At 43.8% G+C, this 15,455-nt stretch overlaps 1 protein-coding gene across 1 annotated transcript in view; it reads left to right on the forward strand.

Moving 5' to 3' along the window:
* Positions 1-4,341: 4,341 nt before the first annotated feature.
* The window catches only part of LOC122939530 (highly reducing polyketide synthase PKS6-like), a 68,911-nt gene continuing 57,797 nt past the window's right edge, over positions 4,342-15,455 (forward strand). Inside the window, 2 exon segments of the mRNA XM_044295597.1 lie at positions 4,342-6,086; positions 8,999-9,060. Of these exon segments, the coding sequence (XP_044151532.1) occupies positions 4,342-6,086; positions 8,999-9,060 (1,807 nt within the window).

The following is a 15,455-nucleotide window of genomic DNA, read 5'->3' on the forward strand; positions in this document are numbered from 1 at the left end:
CAATGTCACAGAGTCACCCCCTTGCCCGGCGTCTGACAGCTGGCTTGACGGAACTCTTAGCCCGCCAGCTTTTACCATACCAGCTGGTGGAGTCTGAGGCCTTCAAAAAATTTGTCGCTATTGGGACACCACAGTGGAAGGTACCCGGACTAATTTTTTTTTCTAATAAGGCAATCCCAAACCTCTACTCGGTGATTGAAAAGGAAGTCATGGCATCTCTGGCATACAGTGTTGGGGCAAGGGTCCATCTGACCACTGATACCTGGTCTGCAAAGCACGGTCAGGGCAGGTATATCACCTACACTGCGCATTGGGTCAACCTGCTGACGGCTGCCAAGCATGGAATGCGTGGCTCTGCAGCGGAGTTGGTGACACCGCCACGACTTGCAGGCAGGCCTACTGCCACCTCCTCTACTCCTCCTACTCCATCCTCTTCCATAACCTCCTCGGCTGAGTCCTCTTCTGCTGCGGCGTCTGGCTGCACATCAACTGAACCCCCCCAGCTCCCCAGGGGCTATTCCACATCCCGGATACGACAGTGTCACGCTGTCTTGGGGTTGACTTGCCTGAAAGCAGAGAGCCACACCGGACCAGCACTCCTGTCCGCCCTGAACGCACAGGTGGATCAGTGGCTGACCCCGCACCAACTGGAGATCGGCAAAGTGGTGTGTGACAATGGAAGCAATTTGTTGGCGGCATTGAATTTGGGCAAGTTGTCACATGTGCCGTGCATGGCACATGTGTTGAATCTCATCGTACAACGCTTTGTGTCTAAGTACCCAGGCTTACAGGACGTCCTCAAGCAGGCCAGGAAGGTGTGTGGCCATTTCAGGCGTTCCTACACGGCCATGGCGCACTTTGCAGACATTCAGCGCCGAAACAACATGCCAGTGAGGCGCTTGATTTGCGACAGCCCGACACGTTGGAATTCAACACTCCTAATGTTCGACCGCCTGCTCCAACAAGAAAAAGCCGTCAACGAGTATTTGTATGACCGGGGTGCTAGGACAGCCTCTGCGGAGCTGGGAATTTTTTTGCCACGTTACTGGACGCTCATGCGCAATGCCTGTAGGCTCATGCGTCCTTTTGAGGAGGTGACAAACCTAGTCAGTCGCACCGAAGGCACCATCAGCGACCTCATCCCATTTGTTTTCTTCCTGGAGCGTGCCCTGCGAAGAGTGCTGGATCAGGCTGTAGATGAGCGTGAAGAGGAAGAGTTGTGGTCACCATCACCACCAGAAACAGCCTTGTCATCATCGCTTGCCGGACCTGCGGCAACGCTGCAAGAGGAGTATGAGGAAGAGGAGTCAGAGGAGGAATGTGGCTTTGAGGAGGAGGAAGACCAACCACAGCAGGCATCCCAGGGTGCTCGTTGTTGTCACCTATCTGGGACCCGTGGTCTTGTACGTGGCTGGGGGGAAGAACAGACCGTCAATGACATCAGTGAGGAGGAGGAACGGGAAATGAGTAGCTCGGCATCCAACCTTGTGCAAATGGGGTCTTTCATGCTGTCATGTCTGTTGAGGGACCCTCGTATAAAAAGGATGAAGGAGAACGACCTGTACTGGGTGGCCACGCTACTAGACCCCCGGTATAAGCAGAAAGTGGCGGAAATGTTACCAAATTACCGGAAGTCAGAAAGGATGCAGCAGTTCAAAACCAAACTAAAAAATATGCTTTACACAGCTTATAAGGGGGATGTCACAGCACAACGGGAATCTAACTGGGGAAGAGGTGAAAGTAATCCTCCTCCTACCACGACCACGGCGGCAAGGACAGGACGCTTTACAGATGTGTTGTTGATGGAGGACATGCAGAGCTTTTTCAGTCCTACACATCGCCACAGCCCTTCGGGATCCAGCCTTAGAGAACGACTCGACCGACAGGTGGCAGACTACCTCGCCTTAACTGCAGATATCGACACTCTGAGGAGCGATGAACCCCTTGACTACTGGGTGTGCAGGCTTGACCTGTGGCCTGAGCTATCCCAGTTTGCGATAGAACTTCTGGCCTGCCCCGCTTCAAGTGTCCTGTCAGAAAGGACCTTCAGTGCAGCAGGAGGCATTATCACTGACAAAAGAAGTCGCCTCGGTCAAAAAAGTGTTGATTACCTCACCTTCATTAAGATGAATGAGGCATGGATCCCGAAGGGACTGACAGTAGGGGATACGTTTAACTAACAAAAGGCCTGATGAAATGCCTTGGCCTCAAAATGGTCCCCACGCTGCTGTATTTAATGTCTGCATACCGGATGACTTTCGTGAATTCTCCACCACCAACTAGAGTTAAAGCCGTAATGTTTTAGTCACCTTTCTGCCTTGAAAACATCTTTCCGGACGCTGCTACAACAGTGGCTGCAACAATAACCTTGTTTTTCAGGCATGTGTACATGCCTAATTTTTCTGGCCTCTGGTGCTGCACTGTGGCTGCAAAAACAAAACAAAAAAAAGGCACATACAAGTGTCAATTCCTCTTTCGTGATCGTTACCTTGTTGTGGTGAAGAGGCTTGCGTATCACAATGAAGCGATCATCACCTCTATGAGTGTGTTGGCAATCTTGCCACACCCCAGATGATAAGGCCGTTGCTTCATTATGATCAGACCAAAAGCGATCGGGACGGCTGGATGTTTTTTCATAGAAAATTTTTGTTTATTTTTTTAATCTTTTTTTAAGTTGTATGGGTGGGTTTTTAATACATAAAATAAGAAAAATCATAATAAAGTCTCTTAATAGTTTATTAGAAATAATGCAGAAAATTTAAAAAATCCCCAACAATTCCAATACAAATCAAGTACAAAGCTCAGAACTAAATTATTCCAGGATGTCGCAATGGTTCGTTAATTCGACAATGGTTAATCAATTCGACACACGTCCCCGGATAGGGGACGTAACAGGGATTAAACTGATAGGAATAGGACTAGTTAAGACACCACTCATATAGGGTGTCACAGCACATTGCTCCGTGCACGCGCAGTGCCCCAACTTGGGAGTAAGAGGACCGACCAAGCTGCTTTTTTCATCTCCCGGTTCCTAAAATCAATTCAGTTTGGTGTATCAGAGTTTGGTCTGTCACTGTGAAGGCAGTCGAAGATACCCGGCCTAAAATTTTTTTCACAAAAGGCAATCCCACCCTGATATGGGACGTAACAGGGATTAAACTGATGAGAATAGTACTACAGAAAATAGCACTCATATCGGGTGTGACAGTAAATTGCACGGCGCAGACGCAGTGACCGTGGCGTGGATTCAAACAAAGGGGAGGGAGCCAGCAATTTTTTAACCATCTCCCCGTTCGAAAAATCTATTTAATAAATGGACCCCAGATTGGGGACGTAACAGGGATTAAACTGATGAGAAGAGAGAACTATAGAAAATAGCACTCATATCGGGTGGGACAGTAAATTGCACGGCACAGACGCACTGACCGTGGATTCAAACAAAGGGGAGGGAGCCAGCGTTTTTTTAACCATCTCCCCATTCGAAAAATCAATTCAATTCACATTTCCGGGACCCTTGGTGTTGTACGTGGCTGGGTGGAGGAAGAAACCTTCAATGACATCAACGGGACATGGCTAGCTTGGTATCCAACCTTGTGCAAATGGGATGTTTGCGGTTGGGAAAATGGACTGTTTGCGGTGGTTTGCGGTGCATTAAAAGGGGAGTTTGGTCTGTCAATGTCTGTGAAGCGGGCGTAACCCTTACACTACCTGATCGATACAACATCATACCTGATCGTATACACACACTGGATGTTTTAAACCACGTTGTTCAAAAAAATAAAAAATGGATTGTTAGGTGATTTATGCCCTTTATGGATTAAAATCCAACTCTGCGTCAACTATGTAATTTTCCATGGGAGTTTTGCCATGGATCCCCCTCCGGCATGCCACAGTCCAGGTGTTAGTCCCCTTGAAACAACTTTTCCATCACTATTGTGGCCAGAAAGAGTCCCTGTGTTGTTTTTTTAATTCGCCTGCCCATTGAAGTCAATGGCGGTTCGCCTGGTTCGCCCGTTCGCGAACATTTGCGAAAATTTGCGTTCACTGTTCGCAAACGGAAAATTTTATGTTCGCGTCATCTCTATTGAACAGCTCTTGGTGCCTCGATCCTACCGACGCATAGTCTTAGACCTAGCTCACAGTCATGCTATGGCGGGGCATTTGGGGACAGAGAAAACCCAGGAGAGAATTCTCTGGCGTTTTTTTTGGCCTGGGCTCTATCGAGATGTAAAAGATTATTGTGACTCCTGTCCCATGTGTCAATTGAGTGCACCCATGTCTCATTTCAGGAGTCCCCTGGTACCGCTATAGATTATTGAAATTCCATTCGAGAGAGTCGCTATGGATCTCGTAGGGTCGGTAATAAAATCTGCTAGGGGACATCAATATATTTTAGTTGTGGTTGACTATGCCACTCGTTATCCGGAAGCTGTCTCCCTAAGAAACACTGCCTCAAAAACCATTGCCAGAGAGCTATTTTTTATGTTCTCTAGGACCAGATTCCCCAAGGAGATCCTTTCCGATCAAGGAACTCCCTTTATGTCTATGGTTATGAAGGATATGTACAGGCTATTCAAAATTACACAATTACTTACTTCGGTGTATCGCCCACAGACTGATGGCTTAGTCGAAAGATTTAATAAGACTCTAAAACAGATGTTGAAGAAAGCGGTAGAGAAGGATGGTAGAGATTGGGATTGCCTACTACCCTACCTCATGTTCGCAATCCGGGAAGTACCCCAAGCCTCCACAGGGTTTTCCCCATTTGAGTTAGTTTATGGCCGACATCCCCGGGGACTTCTTGACATAGCCAAAGAAACATGGGAAACCGAGACTACCCCTTTCAAAAGTGTTATTGAGCATATAACCCATATGCAAGAGCATATTGAGACAGTAATGCCCTTAGTGAAAGAGCATTTGCAGAAGGCCCAAGCCTCCCAAAGTAGGGTGTATAATCGCTCTGCAAGGATTAGGAGTTTCAACCCTGGGGATAGGGTCTTGGTATTAGTTCCCACAGTGGAAAGTAGGTTTCTCGCCAAATGGCAAGGTCCCTATGAAGTAGTAGAAAAAATAAGTGACGTTAACTATAAGATGCATCAGTCGGGGAAAAGAAAGCCTTTCCAGGTGTATCATATTAACCTTCTTAAACCCCGGAAGGATAGGAAATCCCTATTGGCAAAAGTTCCCAAAAAAATAGAGAAGGAATCCCACCCCATTCCTCCTGTGAAAATAGGTGAGACCCTGGCGGGGAAACAACAACAAGAGGCAAAAGAGTTTTTGCAACACAATAGGGAGAAATTTTCTGATCTACCAGGACGAACCCATCTGATTAGCCATCAGATTATCACTAAACCCAGTAAGATCGTAAACTTAAAACCTTACCGTATCCCGGAAGCCCGTAGGAAGGCTGTGTCAGAGGAGGTAAAGAGAATGTTGGAGTTGGGAGTGATAGAAGAATCTAGGAGTGCGTGGGCCAGTCCTATTGTCTTAATCCCAAAACCCAATGAGACCTGGAGGTTTTGTAATGACTTCAGGAAACTTAATGAAATTTCAAAAATCGATGCATACCCCATGCCTAGGGTGGATGAACTAATTGAAAATCTAGGGAGGGCTAGATTCATTACAACCTTAGACCTTACCAAAGGTTATTGGCAGATCCCATTAACACCAGAGGCGAAAGAGAAAACAGCATTCCTAACCCCAGAGGGTTTATTCCAGTATGTGGCAATGCCGTTTGGGTTACACGGGGTTCCAGTTACTTTCCAGAGATTGATGGATAGAATCCTGCGACCACATCGAGGATACGCGGCGGCATATCTGGACGATGTGGTCATTTATAGCGCAGATTGTCAGAGTCACTTAAAAAAGGTGCAAAAAGTTCTGGACTCTATAAGTGACGCAGGGCTAACCATCAACCCCGAGAAATGTGCCTTAGGATTAGAGGAAGCCAGGTACCTGGGATACATTATTGGTTGGGGATTGATTAAGCCCGAATTGAATAAGGTGGATGCCATTCAAAAATGGCCCCAACCTCTGACAAAGAAACAGGTCAGGGCATTCTTAGGCATCGACGGGTACTACCGGAGGTTTGTGAAAATTTCCTCATGCTGCTGCCACCTCCACACTCTGTCACCTTGCCGCTCTGTGGCCTCCTGATCCTGCAGTCAACTCCACAAAGTCATTGTGCCACTATGTGGCCTCCTGATGCTGATTTTACCTCCACACTGTCATTGTGCCACTCTGTGGCCTCCTCCTAATGCGGCTGTTGCCGCCACCTTTACTTTATGGCATTGTGCCACTCTGTGGCCTCCTGATGCTGCTGCCACCTCCACATTGTCATTGGGCCACTCTGTGGTCTACTCATGCTGCTTCCTCCTCATCACTATGTCATACAGCCACTCTGTTGACTTCTCATGCTGTTCCCACCCTCTCCACTTCATGACTGGTCCACTATTTTGCCTTTCGGCTTGGCTGACATCATCATTTATTTGACCCTTCTTCGGATCTGTCAGAAGGAAGGAAAAATGAGACGCACAACGGATCCTGTCTATTTAGCAGCTGTAAGGCCTGTATGGCCCCATCAGAATTGGCTTGTGATTAGGTAGCCAAATGCAGGAGTGGGTATAAAACACAGAAGACATGCAAATATTCCATTCACGTGTCATCTCTGTTTTGGATCCACTCCTGTTTTGTTTGGCATTAGCAATACTGATGGATTACTGACCAAATGCTGACCGAGTAAAGGCGGATGCTCCACAGACAGGATCCATTTTTTGTGGGTTATTGTTCTGACAGATCAGAGGAAGGGCAAAATAATCAGTGACGTCAACACAAACTCTGTTGGCGGGCTCGACTTGTATAAGAGTTTAATAGAACAGGTTCTGTAGACATCTATGTGGAATCAGCTAATGACGGTGTAAAAGGAGTGTGCTTCTTCTTGTCGCTAACATGGAATTGTAAGGCTGAGTTCAAACTTCCTACTACTCTTATTTGGTCAGTTTTGGCCCCATGACTGCCCAAATAAGTGAAGTGTGCAGTGATTCTAAGAGCAACGCCTGTCATCTACATGTCATACTGACTCACAGTATTATTTCACTACCAAAGCAGACTCCCTATGCATGTTACTGCAACTCAGTGTTCTACACCACTATAAAGGCTCTCTGCACCCAGGAAATAGCAGTTTTTTTATGCGATTCGTCGCAAATAAATTCAGATTTATTTTTTTTAATCGGCGAACCGGCCCGTTCGGACTTTTGAAAAATTAGCTCAACTCTAATCAGGACCAATAGACAAAAGGAAAGAAACGACTGCTTAATTCTGCTGGGGTTGAGGAGCCCTGACTGCTGGAGAAGGGGTGCAGGCCACTGGTAAACACAGCGGTTGCTGCACAGGGCTAATGTGCCAACATTAGCACCCTGACCGAGCTTCACCTTTTGCCCATATATCCTGCATACTGCCACGCTAACATCCTCCAGCGACTTGATAAAAAAATCCCACATTGCAGAGTATGGTATTTTACCCCAACAGCCATGCTGACTGCCTGCCACTGCCTTTTTTAACCTGTTCACCGATAGTTGTTTCCTGACAGGTAGGCAACTTAGTAGTAGGCGGCCTACCCCAGGCACATTTGGCTGCAGATCTCCCACTGCTTCAATTGTGCTGGCTCTTCGGAACGCTGCCACCCTGCTGCTGTCTTACGGGTCAGCTGACACCCTCACCACCTGATGAAGATGATGATGATGCCCACTCTTCACCCAGCTCACACGTGCAATTGCTTACATCATCATCCTCTACTGTCTGTTCTTCACTTATATCATCCTCACCAGTCTCATGGCCATGTCCCTAACCACTGGCAACACATGCTTCCACTCGAATGTCATCATCACTAGTTGCACCCCTAAGGGGGAACACAGTGGACCTCTCCACCAAGTCTGTGCTGGCCCAAGCTTGTTCTCACTGAAAAGTGGAGCAGAGCCGACAGCATGCATTAGATCCTGAGCAGAAGGTGCACCAAAAGCAAGAGGACGAGGTAACGGCACAAAGGTTGTTCCTGGGCCATGCTAACTAAGTGTGGTGTTAGATGAACCCACTGATTCCTGGCTGTTTGTATCTGTTGTGACCTGAGATGATGTTGAAGAGTGAGTCAACCATTCCAGTACAGTGGCAGCTCTGGCCTGTTGCTCAAGCTCTCACCACCTCTTCTTCTACTGCTAATTGTTTCGGCTACAACAACATTGTGGCCATTGCCTTTTCCTTTTGAGGGCCCAGGCAACTGTCTGTTGGCCATAGTGTACAGTAATTGAATCAGTAATGTAACTAGGTATGAATAGCGCAGCAGTTGAACTAGATAAACATGCCTATATATTAGACTGCCTGTTGACGCTGAGTCGGATGCACATTAAGTCTATGTATAATAGAACAGATTAAGTATAAGTGGTGCAGCAGGTGAACTAGACAAGCACACCTATATATTAGACTGCCTGTTGACGATGAGTCTGATGTACAGTAAGTCTATGTATAACAGAAAAGATTAAGTGTAAATGGCGCAGCAGATGAACTAGGTAAAGGAGCCTATATATTCGACTGCCTGTTGACGCTAGTCTGATGGACAGTAAGTGTTTGTATAACAGAGCAGATTAAGTATAAATGGCGCAGCAGGTGAACTAGATAAATGTGCACATTTTGATGCCATATTGAATAACCCAACAGAAGATCAAACCTAAATCAACCAAAATGTTTGTGACACATATCTTTCATGATAAATTATAAAGTTTTATCTTTTGACAAGAGACAGTTCACTACTTTCTACTTAGATGGCAATCTATTTTATCTAGAAAGCGCATGTTTGTGACCAGATTTGGAGCTTTGTATCCAAAAAAACTGAGCTATGTGAATGATATGAATAAGCACAGAATGTTCAACCTTAAAAAGATGTTAAATTTAATTTTTCATCAGAGTACATGCCCACCAACTACTTATTTATCTTTCAGAGGTAAAGGATTGTCAGAATGGAAGAAGATCAAATAGCCATAGTTGGCATAGGATGCAAATTTCCTGGAGGTGAGTGTTATAACCATGGTGCACGTATTAATAAAGAAAACAAACTTCAGTTAGTCTCTCACTAATCTTCACGTACAAGATTTTCCATTAAAGGTGTTGTCCAATGAAAACTATTCTGCCGTTTTCAAACTAGCACCTGGATCTGAATACTTTTGTAATTGTATGTAATTAAAAATGTAGTGTCGTTCTCGCTGTGGTGGAAGCACATGCTAAGTTCCGTCCTTCAACTGCCTCTTGAGCTGTAATAGGGAGAGAGCTGCAGCAGAAAGGACACACCCTATGATGGCAGCAGAAAGGGCATGCCCCTGACCTGCCAGCATGATGTACATCTAGCAGCACAACTGGAAAAATTAATGTGGAGATCTCTGGATCCATGTGAGGTACAGGGCTGGCTCTAGCTTTGTTATAAAGAGGTTCTCATCTACTATATGATGTCTGATTTTCACTTTTTACATTAATTATAGGATAACCCCTTTAATAGAATAATGTTATGTGGACAATTATCTGCCTTAACAGGTAGCATTATATGTGCCAAGTTTGGCACATTAATTAGTTTAAGGACACAAGACAGAACTTATTAAACATAGTTTAGTATAACAAAAATGTCAGAATGCTTGAATAATAGAAAAAGACACCAAATGACATATAGTACTATAATGCAGAACAATTTCTCGATAAACTAGAAGCCTAGCACTCAGGCATTTTGGTATCGTATCTGGTACCTGATAAAGAAAGAAACCAGGGCAAGTCCTCAGTTTGATTTATCCCCAAAGAAATGACCCCTAGCAACACTTATTTATACTTTATAAATAGGGTTGAGCTAATTAAAGTTAACAAAGTGGACTTCGATTCAAATTTCAGGAAAATTTCGATTTGCTGCAATGCCCTGGCCATCTTGCTTGAAGAACCAGCGTGAAATCTTGTGTGCAATGACATATGACGTCACCATGCCAGCCGACGTGATGATGTCATCATGCCCCGCACAAGATTCCGCGCTGTATCTTCAAGCAAGGTGACCATGGTGGACTCTTCGCATTCAAATGGATGAAGCAAGTACAATTTTTTTTTTTTATATATGATCAAACTCTAAAATATTGATCTTAGATGCCACGATCTTGGTGAATCACATTTTATGACTCTCTTTTAGGATGCTGTATTCACAATCTTTGTGGGTTCATGGGTTTTATTACTATGACACCTTTCTTTGAGCACATATTAGAGACAAATTAATGCACTCATCAAACCTGTCATAATGGTATGCATGTGTACATACTAGTGTTAGTAGATTCTGGTTCAACCTGCTTTGGACGAATCAGAATGTTGTTGGTGCTTTCACTAAACATTATGAGTTCCTGATCACTGTACCTTCATTATACAGCACTGGCTCCACTACGGCCGAATGAAGATGGCCACCAGTAAAAAGAGACTATGTGAGTCTTGCACATGCACTGTTACTGTAAGTACATGCCAAACTGTATTGCAGAATGAATTTGAACCTGGATTCTTTGACTGTTCGGCATGCACTGCTACTTACAGTAACAGCTCATGGGCGAGACTCACATAGCCTTGCGTTACTGGCGGCCATCTTCATTTGACCACAGTGGAGCCAATACTGTGTAATGAAGGTACGGCAATCAGGAATTTATATTGTTTAGTGAAAGCACCAAAATAAAAAGGATGAATCTGAATCTACCAACACTAATACATACCAAACTGAATACTTAACTCCTTTTCATCTTTTAGCTGCAGATTCACCAATTTCCAGCCTCATCTTCTGTCATTTAAGATGGCTAAAATGCTTCACAGACTACCTGTAATCCAAGACACTTCCTGCTGCCCTCAGATTGGCCAGAACTGCTCATGAGAGCAGAGGTGGCCAATTCGAAAGCAGTGCTGGACAATAAGGAAGTGTCTTGGATTACCAAATGCACAGTGTGCATTAGGTAGTGTATTAGATGAAGTGTGGTTATCTGGGATGACAGAAGAGAAGACTGGGAATTGGCGTATCTGTAGTTGAAAAGATGAAAAGCCACCATGAAAGTACACTGTTCACTCTCTAGTTCATGTGAATTTTTTTTCTTTAACCACAGGGTCGTTTTAAGATTAGAATACTCACTTATTTTATATTCAGCATTAAAAATAAATTAATCCATCGGTGTAAAAGAATATATTCAATATATAATAAAACCGCAAAACCCCTTATGTGTTTCCTGATCCTTTTGAATTATTATCAGCTACGTCAATACATTTTTCTTGGTGTACAGACATCTGATGGGCCTGCAAAGTAAAACAAATCCAGAATATGAAAAAAGCCAGCACTCCTTCACTTTAAAATGTAAAGTTTTATTGTATATGCTTGGTTTTACTTGTCTAATATATTCTGAGACAGTTTTTCTGGTGACACATTGTACTTAATGTTAACAGCAAATTTGAGTCAATATTTATTTTCCTTTATTTATAAATAAAATTCTAAATTTACCCAAAATTTGGAACAATTCACAATTTTCTAAATTTGAATTTCTCTACTATTAAGACAGATAGTAATACCTCATTAAAAAGTTATCAGTCAACATTCCCCATATGTCTACTTTATGTTGGTATCATTTTTAAAATGTCATTACATTTTTTTAAATTACATTAGAAGGCTTAGAATTTTCTAAGCAATTTTTCATATTTGTAAGAAAATTTCCCAAACCTTTTTTTTTTAAAGCACCAATTCAGTTCAAAAGTGATTTTGAGGGGCTTACGTAATAGTAACCACCCATAAATTATCCCATTTTAGAAACTACAACCCTCAAATTATTCAAAACTGATGTTACAAACTTTGTTAACTCTTGAGTTGTTTCAGAACAGCTAAAGGAAATTGAAAGTGACATCTCAAAAGTTTGTTTTTTTTTTTTTCACTTTTTTGAAGATTTTCTATGTTTTTTTAATCCATTTTTCTGCAACACACCAAGGTTTAAAAGCAAAATAAACATCAATATTTATTACCCTGATTCTGCAGTTTACAGAAACACCCTTATATGTGGTCATAAGCTGCTCTATGGGCACATGGCAGTGGTCAAAAAGGAAGCAGCGCCATATGGTTTTTGGAGGGCAGATTTTTTTTTATAGTTTTTGGGCACTATGCAGTATTTGAAGAGAAAACAAAACACAACCATGGGAGTCAATAGCCAATTAGGTATGCACACAAAGGTGCGGCTTATATGGAGAATAGACTTCCCAATATTCCAATGTAACTGGACAATATACAAGGAAAAAACAAAGAAACTGAAGCTCATAAATGTCCAATGGTGAAAAATAATATACTTCATTAATTACACAATCAGTGGATGATAAAATACCATAAAACAAGGGAAGTAGGGAGCACAGACGCCATCCCAGCTCTAGAGTGTCAGCAAAAAGTATCACAGCAATGAATGAACATAAATACAATTAGCCTGAGTCCCAATATACAGCATGGCAATTACTAGAGTGACATAAGTATGGTGGGTAGTGACCAGGAGGTATTCCACACACAACAACCCGCAACCAAGGCGGTTGTGTGGACCCACTGGACCTATGTCCCACCTATATGAACAGTAAGTATTTGAAGAGACCCTGAGCTACCAATACAGTGAAAACCCCCAAGGAATTTAATAAGGGGTGTACTGAGCATTTTGACCTCACAAGCATTTTACTGAATTTAGAAACACTTGGCTGTGAAAATGGAAAACAGACCCAAATTCTTCATTTTCACAAGGGGTAATAGGAGAAAATGCACCCCATAGTTTTTAACCCATTTGCTCCTGAATACAGCAACACCCCATATGTGATTGTAAACTGTTAAAGGGGCACACTGCAGAACTCAGAAGGTAAGGAGCGCCATATGGCTTTTGCAGTACATATTTTGAATAGGGTTGAGCGAACCCGATCTGTAAAGTTTGGGTTCGTACCGAACTTTAGGATTTTTGGACCCCAGACCAGAACCCGAACATTTCAGTAAAAGTTTGGGTTCGGCTTTCAGCGATATCTGGCTTTAAAAAAAATACACCCATTTTTGGCAATATCCAACATCTGGTGCCTTTGCAGGATTAGTTAGTGTACAATTTAAGCTAGAAATACAGCTATAATTTTCTGGGTTTTTAAAAACACCCTTTTTGGGCAAAATACACTATTTTACAGCCCTTGCAGCATCTGCACATGTGAAATTCAGGCGTTATATACAGCTTTCATATTCTGTTACTAAAAAAACACCCTTTTTTGGGCAAAATACTTAATATTGCAGGCCTTGCTGCATCTGTGATTGTTAAAAACAAGTTTTAAAAACTTCAATAATTTTCTGACTTTGAAAAAACACAAATTTTAGGCAATATCCAACATCTGGTACCTTTGCAGGATTAGTCAGTGTGCAATTTAAGCTAGAAATACCCAGTTTGGTCAAAAAACTACTAAATTGCGGCCTAGTCTGGGTCTGTACGTGTAAGATACACACTTTAGATACTGTGGTTATATTCTTCTATTAATAAAACACCCTTTTTGGGTGCATCAGCATGTGATAAATTCAAGGGTTATATACTGCTGTCATATTCAGTTATTAAACAAAAACCCATTTTGGGCAAAAAACTTAATTTTGCAGCCTTTACTGCATATGTCATTGTGAGATACACACTTTAGATACTGTGGTTCTATTCAGTTATTTGTAAAACAGCCATTTTGGACAAAAAACTTTAATTGTGGCCTAGTCTGCATCTGTACGTGTGAGATACAACCTTTACATACTGTCGTTCTATTCTGCTATTAATTAAACACCCATTTAAGGCAAGATCCTAAATTTGAGAAATATGAGAGCTTCAAATAAGGGATGTGGCCCAGGTCGTGGTGCTGCTGGTGGAGCTCCTGTTGCAGGGAGAGGACGTGGTCGATCTGTGCCAGCTACATGCACAAGTGAAACCCCTTCCTCAGGTGCGAGTAGGCGACAGAACCTGCGCGGTATTTGGTCGGGCCGGATGCGGCTCTACGAATGGTGAGGCCAGAACAAGTACAGGCGATAGTAGATTGGGTTGCTGACGGTGCCCCAAGTTCCTTCACATTGTCTCCCACCCAGTCTGCTGCTGAAAGATCAGAGTTCGCACCTGCAGACGATGTCCATCAGTCTTTTACCTCACCCCCTTGCAAATCAGCCAAGCAATCTGAGTCATGCAGCAGTCTCTTCTGCTTTTTGATGACTCTGTTAGAAGTGGAAGAGATTGAGTGCACCGATGCACAACCACTTATGTTTCAAGATGAGTACATGGGAGGACCATCGCAGCACGTCTCAGATGATGACGAAACACAGGTGCCAACTGCTGGGGCTTTCGAAAGTGTTCAGACTGACAAGGAGGGCAGGGGTGAAGACTGGGTGGAAGATGATGTGGAGGACGATGAGGTCCTCGACCCCACATGGAATCAAGGATCTGCGAGTAACCTATGTAGTTCAGAGGAAAAGCGTGGTCGCACAGAGCCACCAGCACAGCAGAAGAGAGAGCAGGGTGCAAAAGTGGAGCGGCCGTCCCCTAGACAGTACGCCTGCTACCGCCCACCGCAGCAAGGGACCGAGCACACCAAAGCCATTCAGACAATGTGCTGACGACAAGACACGAGTGGTTTGCACGCTGTGCAATCAGAGCCTGAAGTGAGGCATACATTTTCTCAACCTGAGCACAGCCTGCATGACCAGGCATTAAAGTGCAAAGCACGAGCTGCAGTGGGGTAGACACCTCAAAAACCAAGAAAGGTCTCTGGCTTCTCCTGCTTGCTCTTCTGCTGCAGTCTCGGCCTCTTCATCCACCTCTGGAGTGACAGTGCCACCTGCCACCCCGCAAAGAGGAAGTACCCCCCTACCCACTTGCGATCCCTGGCCCTGAATGCCAGAATTTAAAAATTACTAGCCTTTGAAATGCTGTCATTCTGTTTGGTGGAGACGGAGACTTTTAAGTCCTTATGGCTGTGGCTGTCCCACAGTATGTTGTGCTTAGCCGCCACTACTTTTCCAGGCGAGCCATCCCTTCCCTGCACAACCAAGTGGGGGACAAAATCAGGTGTGCACTGCGCAGCGCCATCTGTGTCAAGGTGCACCTCACTACGGATAGGTGGACCAGTAACAGGGCCGGCTCCAGGTTCATGTGGAGATAAAGTCTCAGTGGGCCCCCTTATATAGTGATAACTCTTTGAGTACAGACAAAGTATTCCATATCACCTGCAGTCCTATGTAAAACCACAAATAACACAGTGATGGCTACCTGAGTACAGAAATGTAGTAGTGTTACTTGCAGTTCGATGTAAAACCACAGATAACACTAGTTCTGATAATGTGGTAGTATTACCTGCAGTCCTATGTAAAACCACAGATAACACTAGTGTAGATCATGCAGTAG

This window comes from Bufo gargarizans, chromosome 5 (assembly GCF_014858855.1).
Source record: "Bufo gargarizans isolate SCDJY-AF-19 chromosome 5, ASM1485885v1, whole genome shotgun sequence".
Taxonomy (NCBI): domain Eukaryota; kingdom Metazoa; phylum Chordata; class Amphibia; order Anura; family Bufonidae; genus Bufo; species Bufo gargarizans.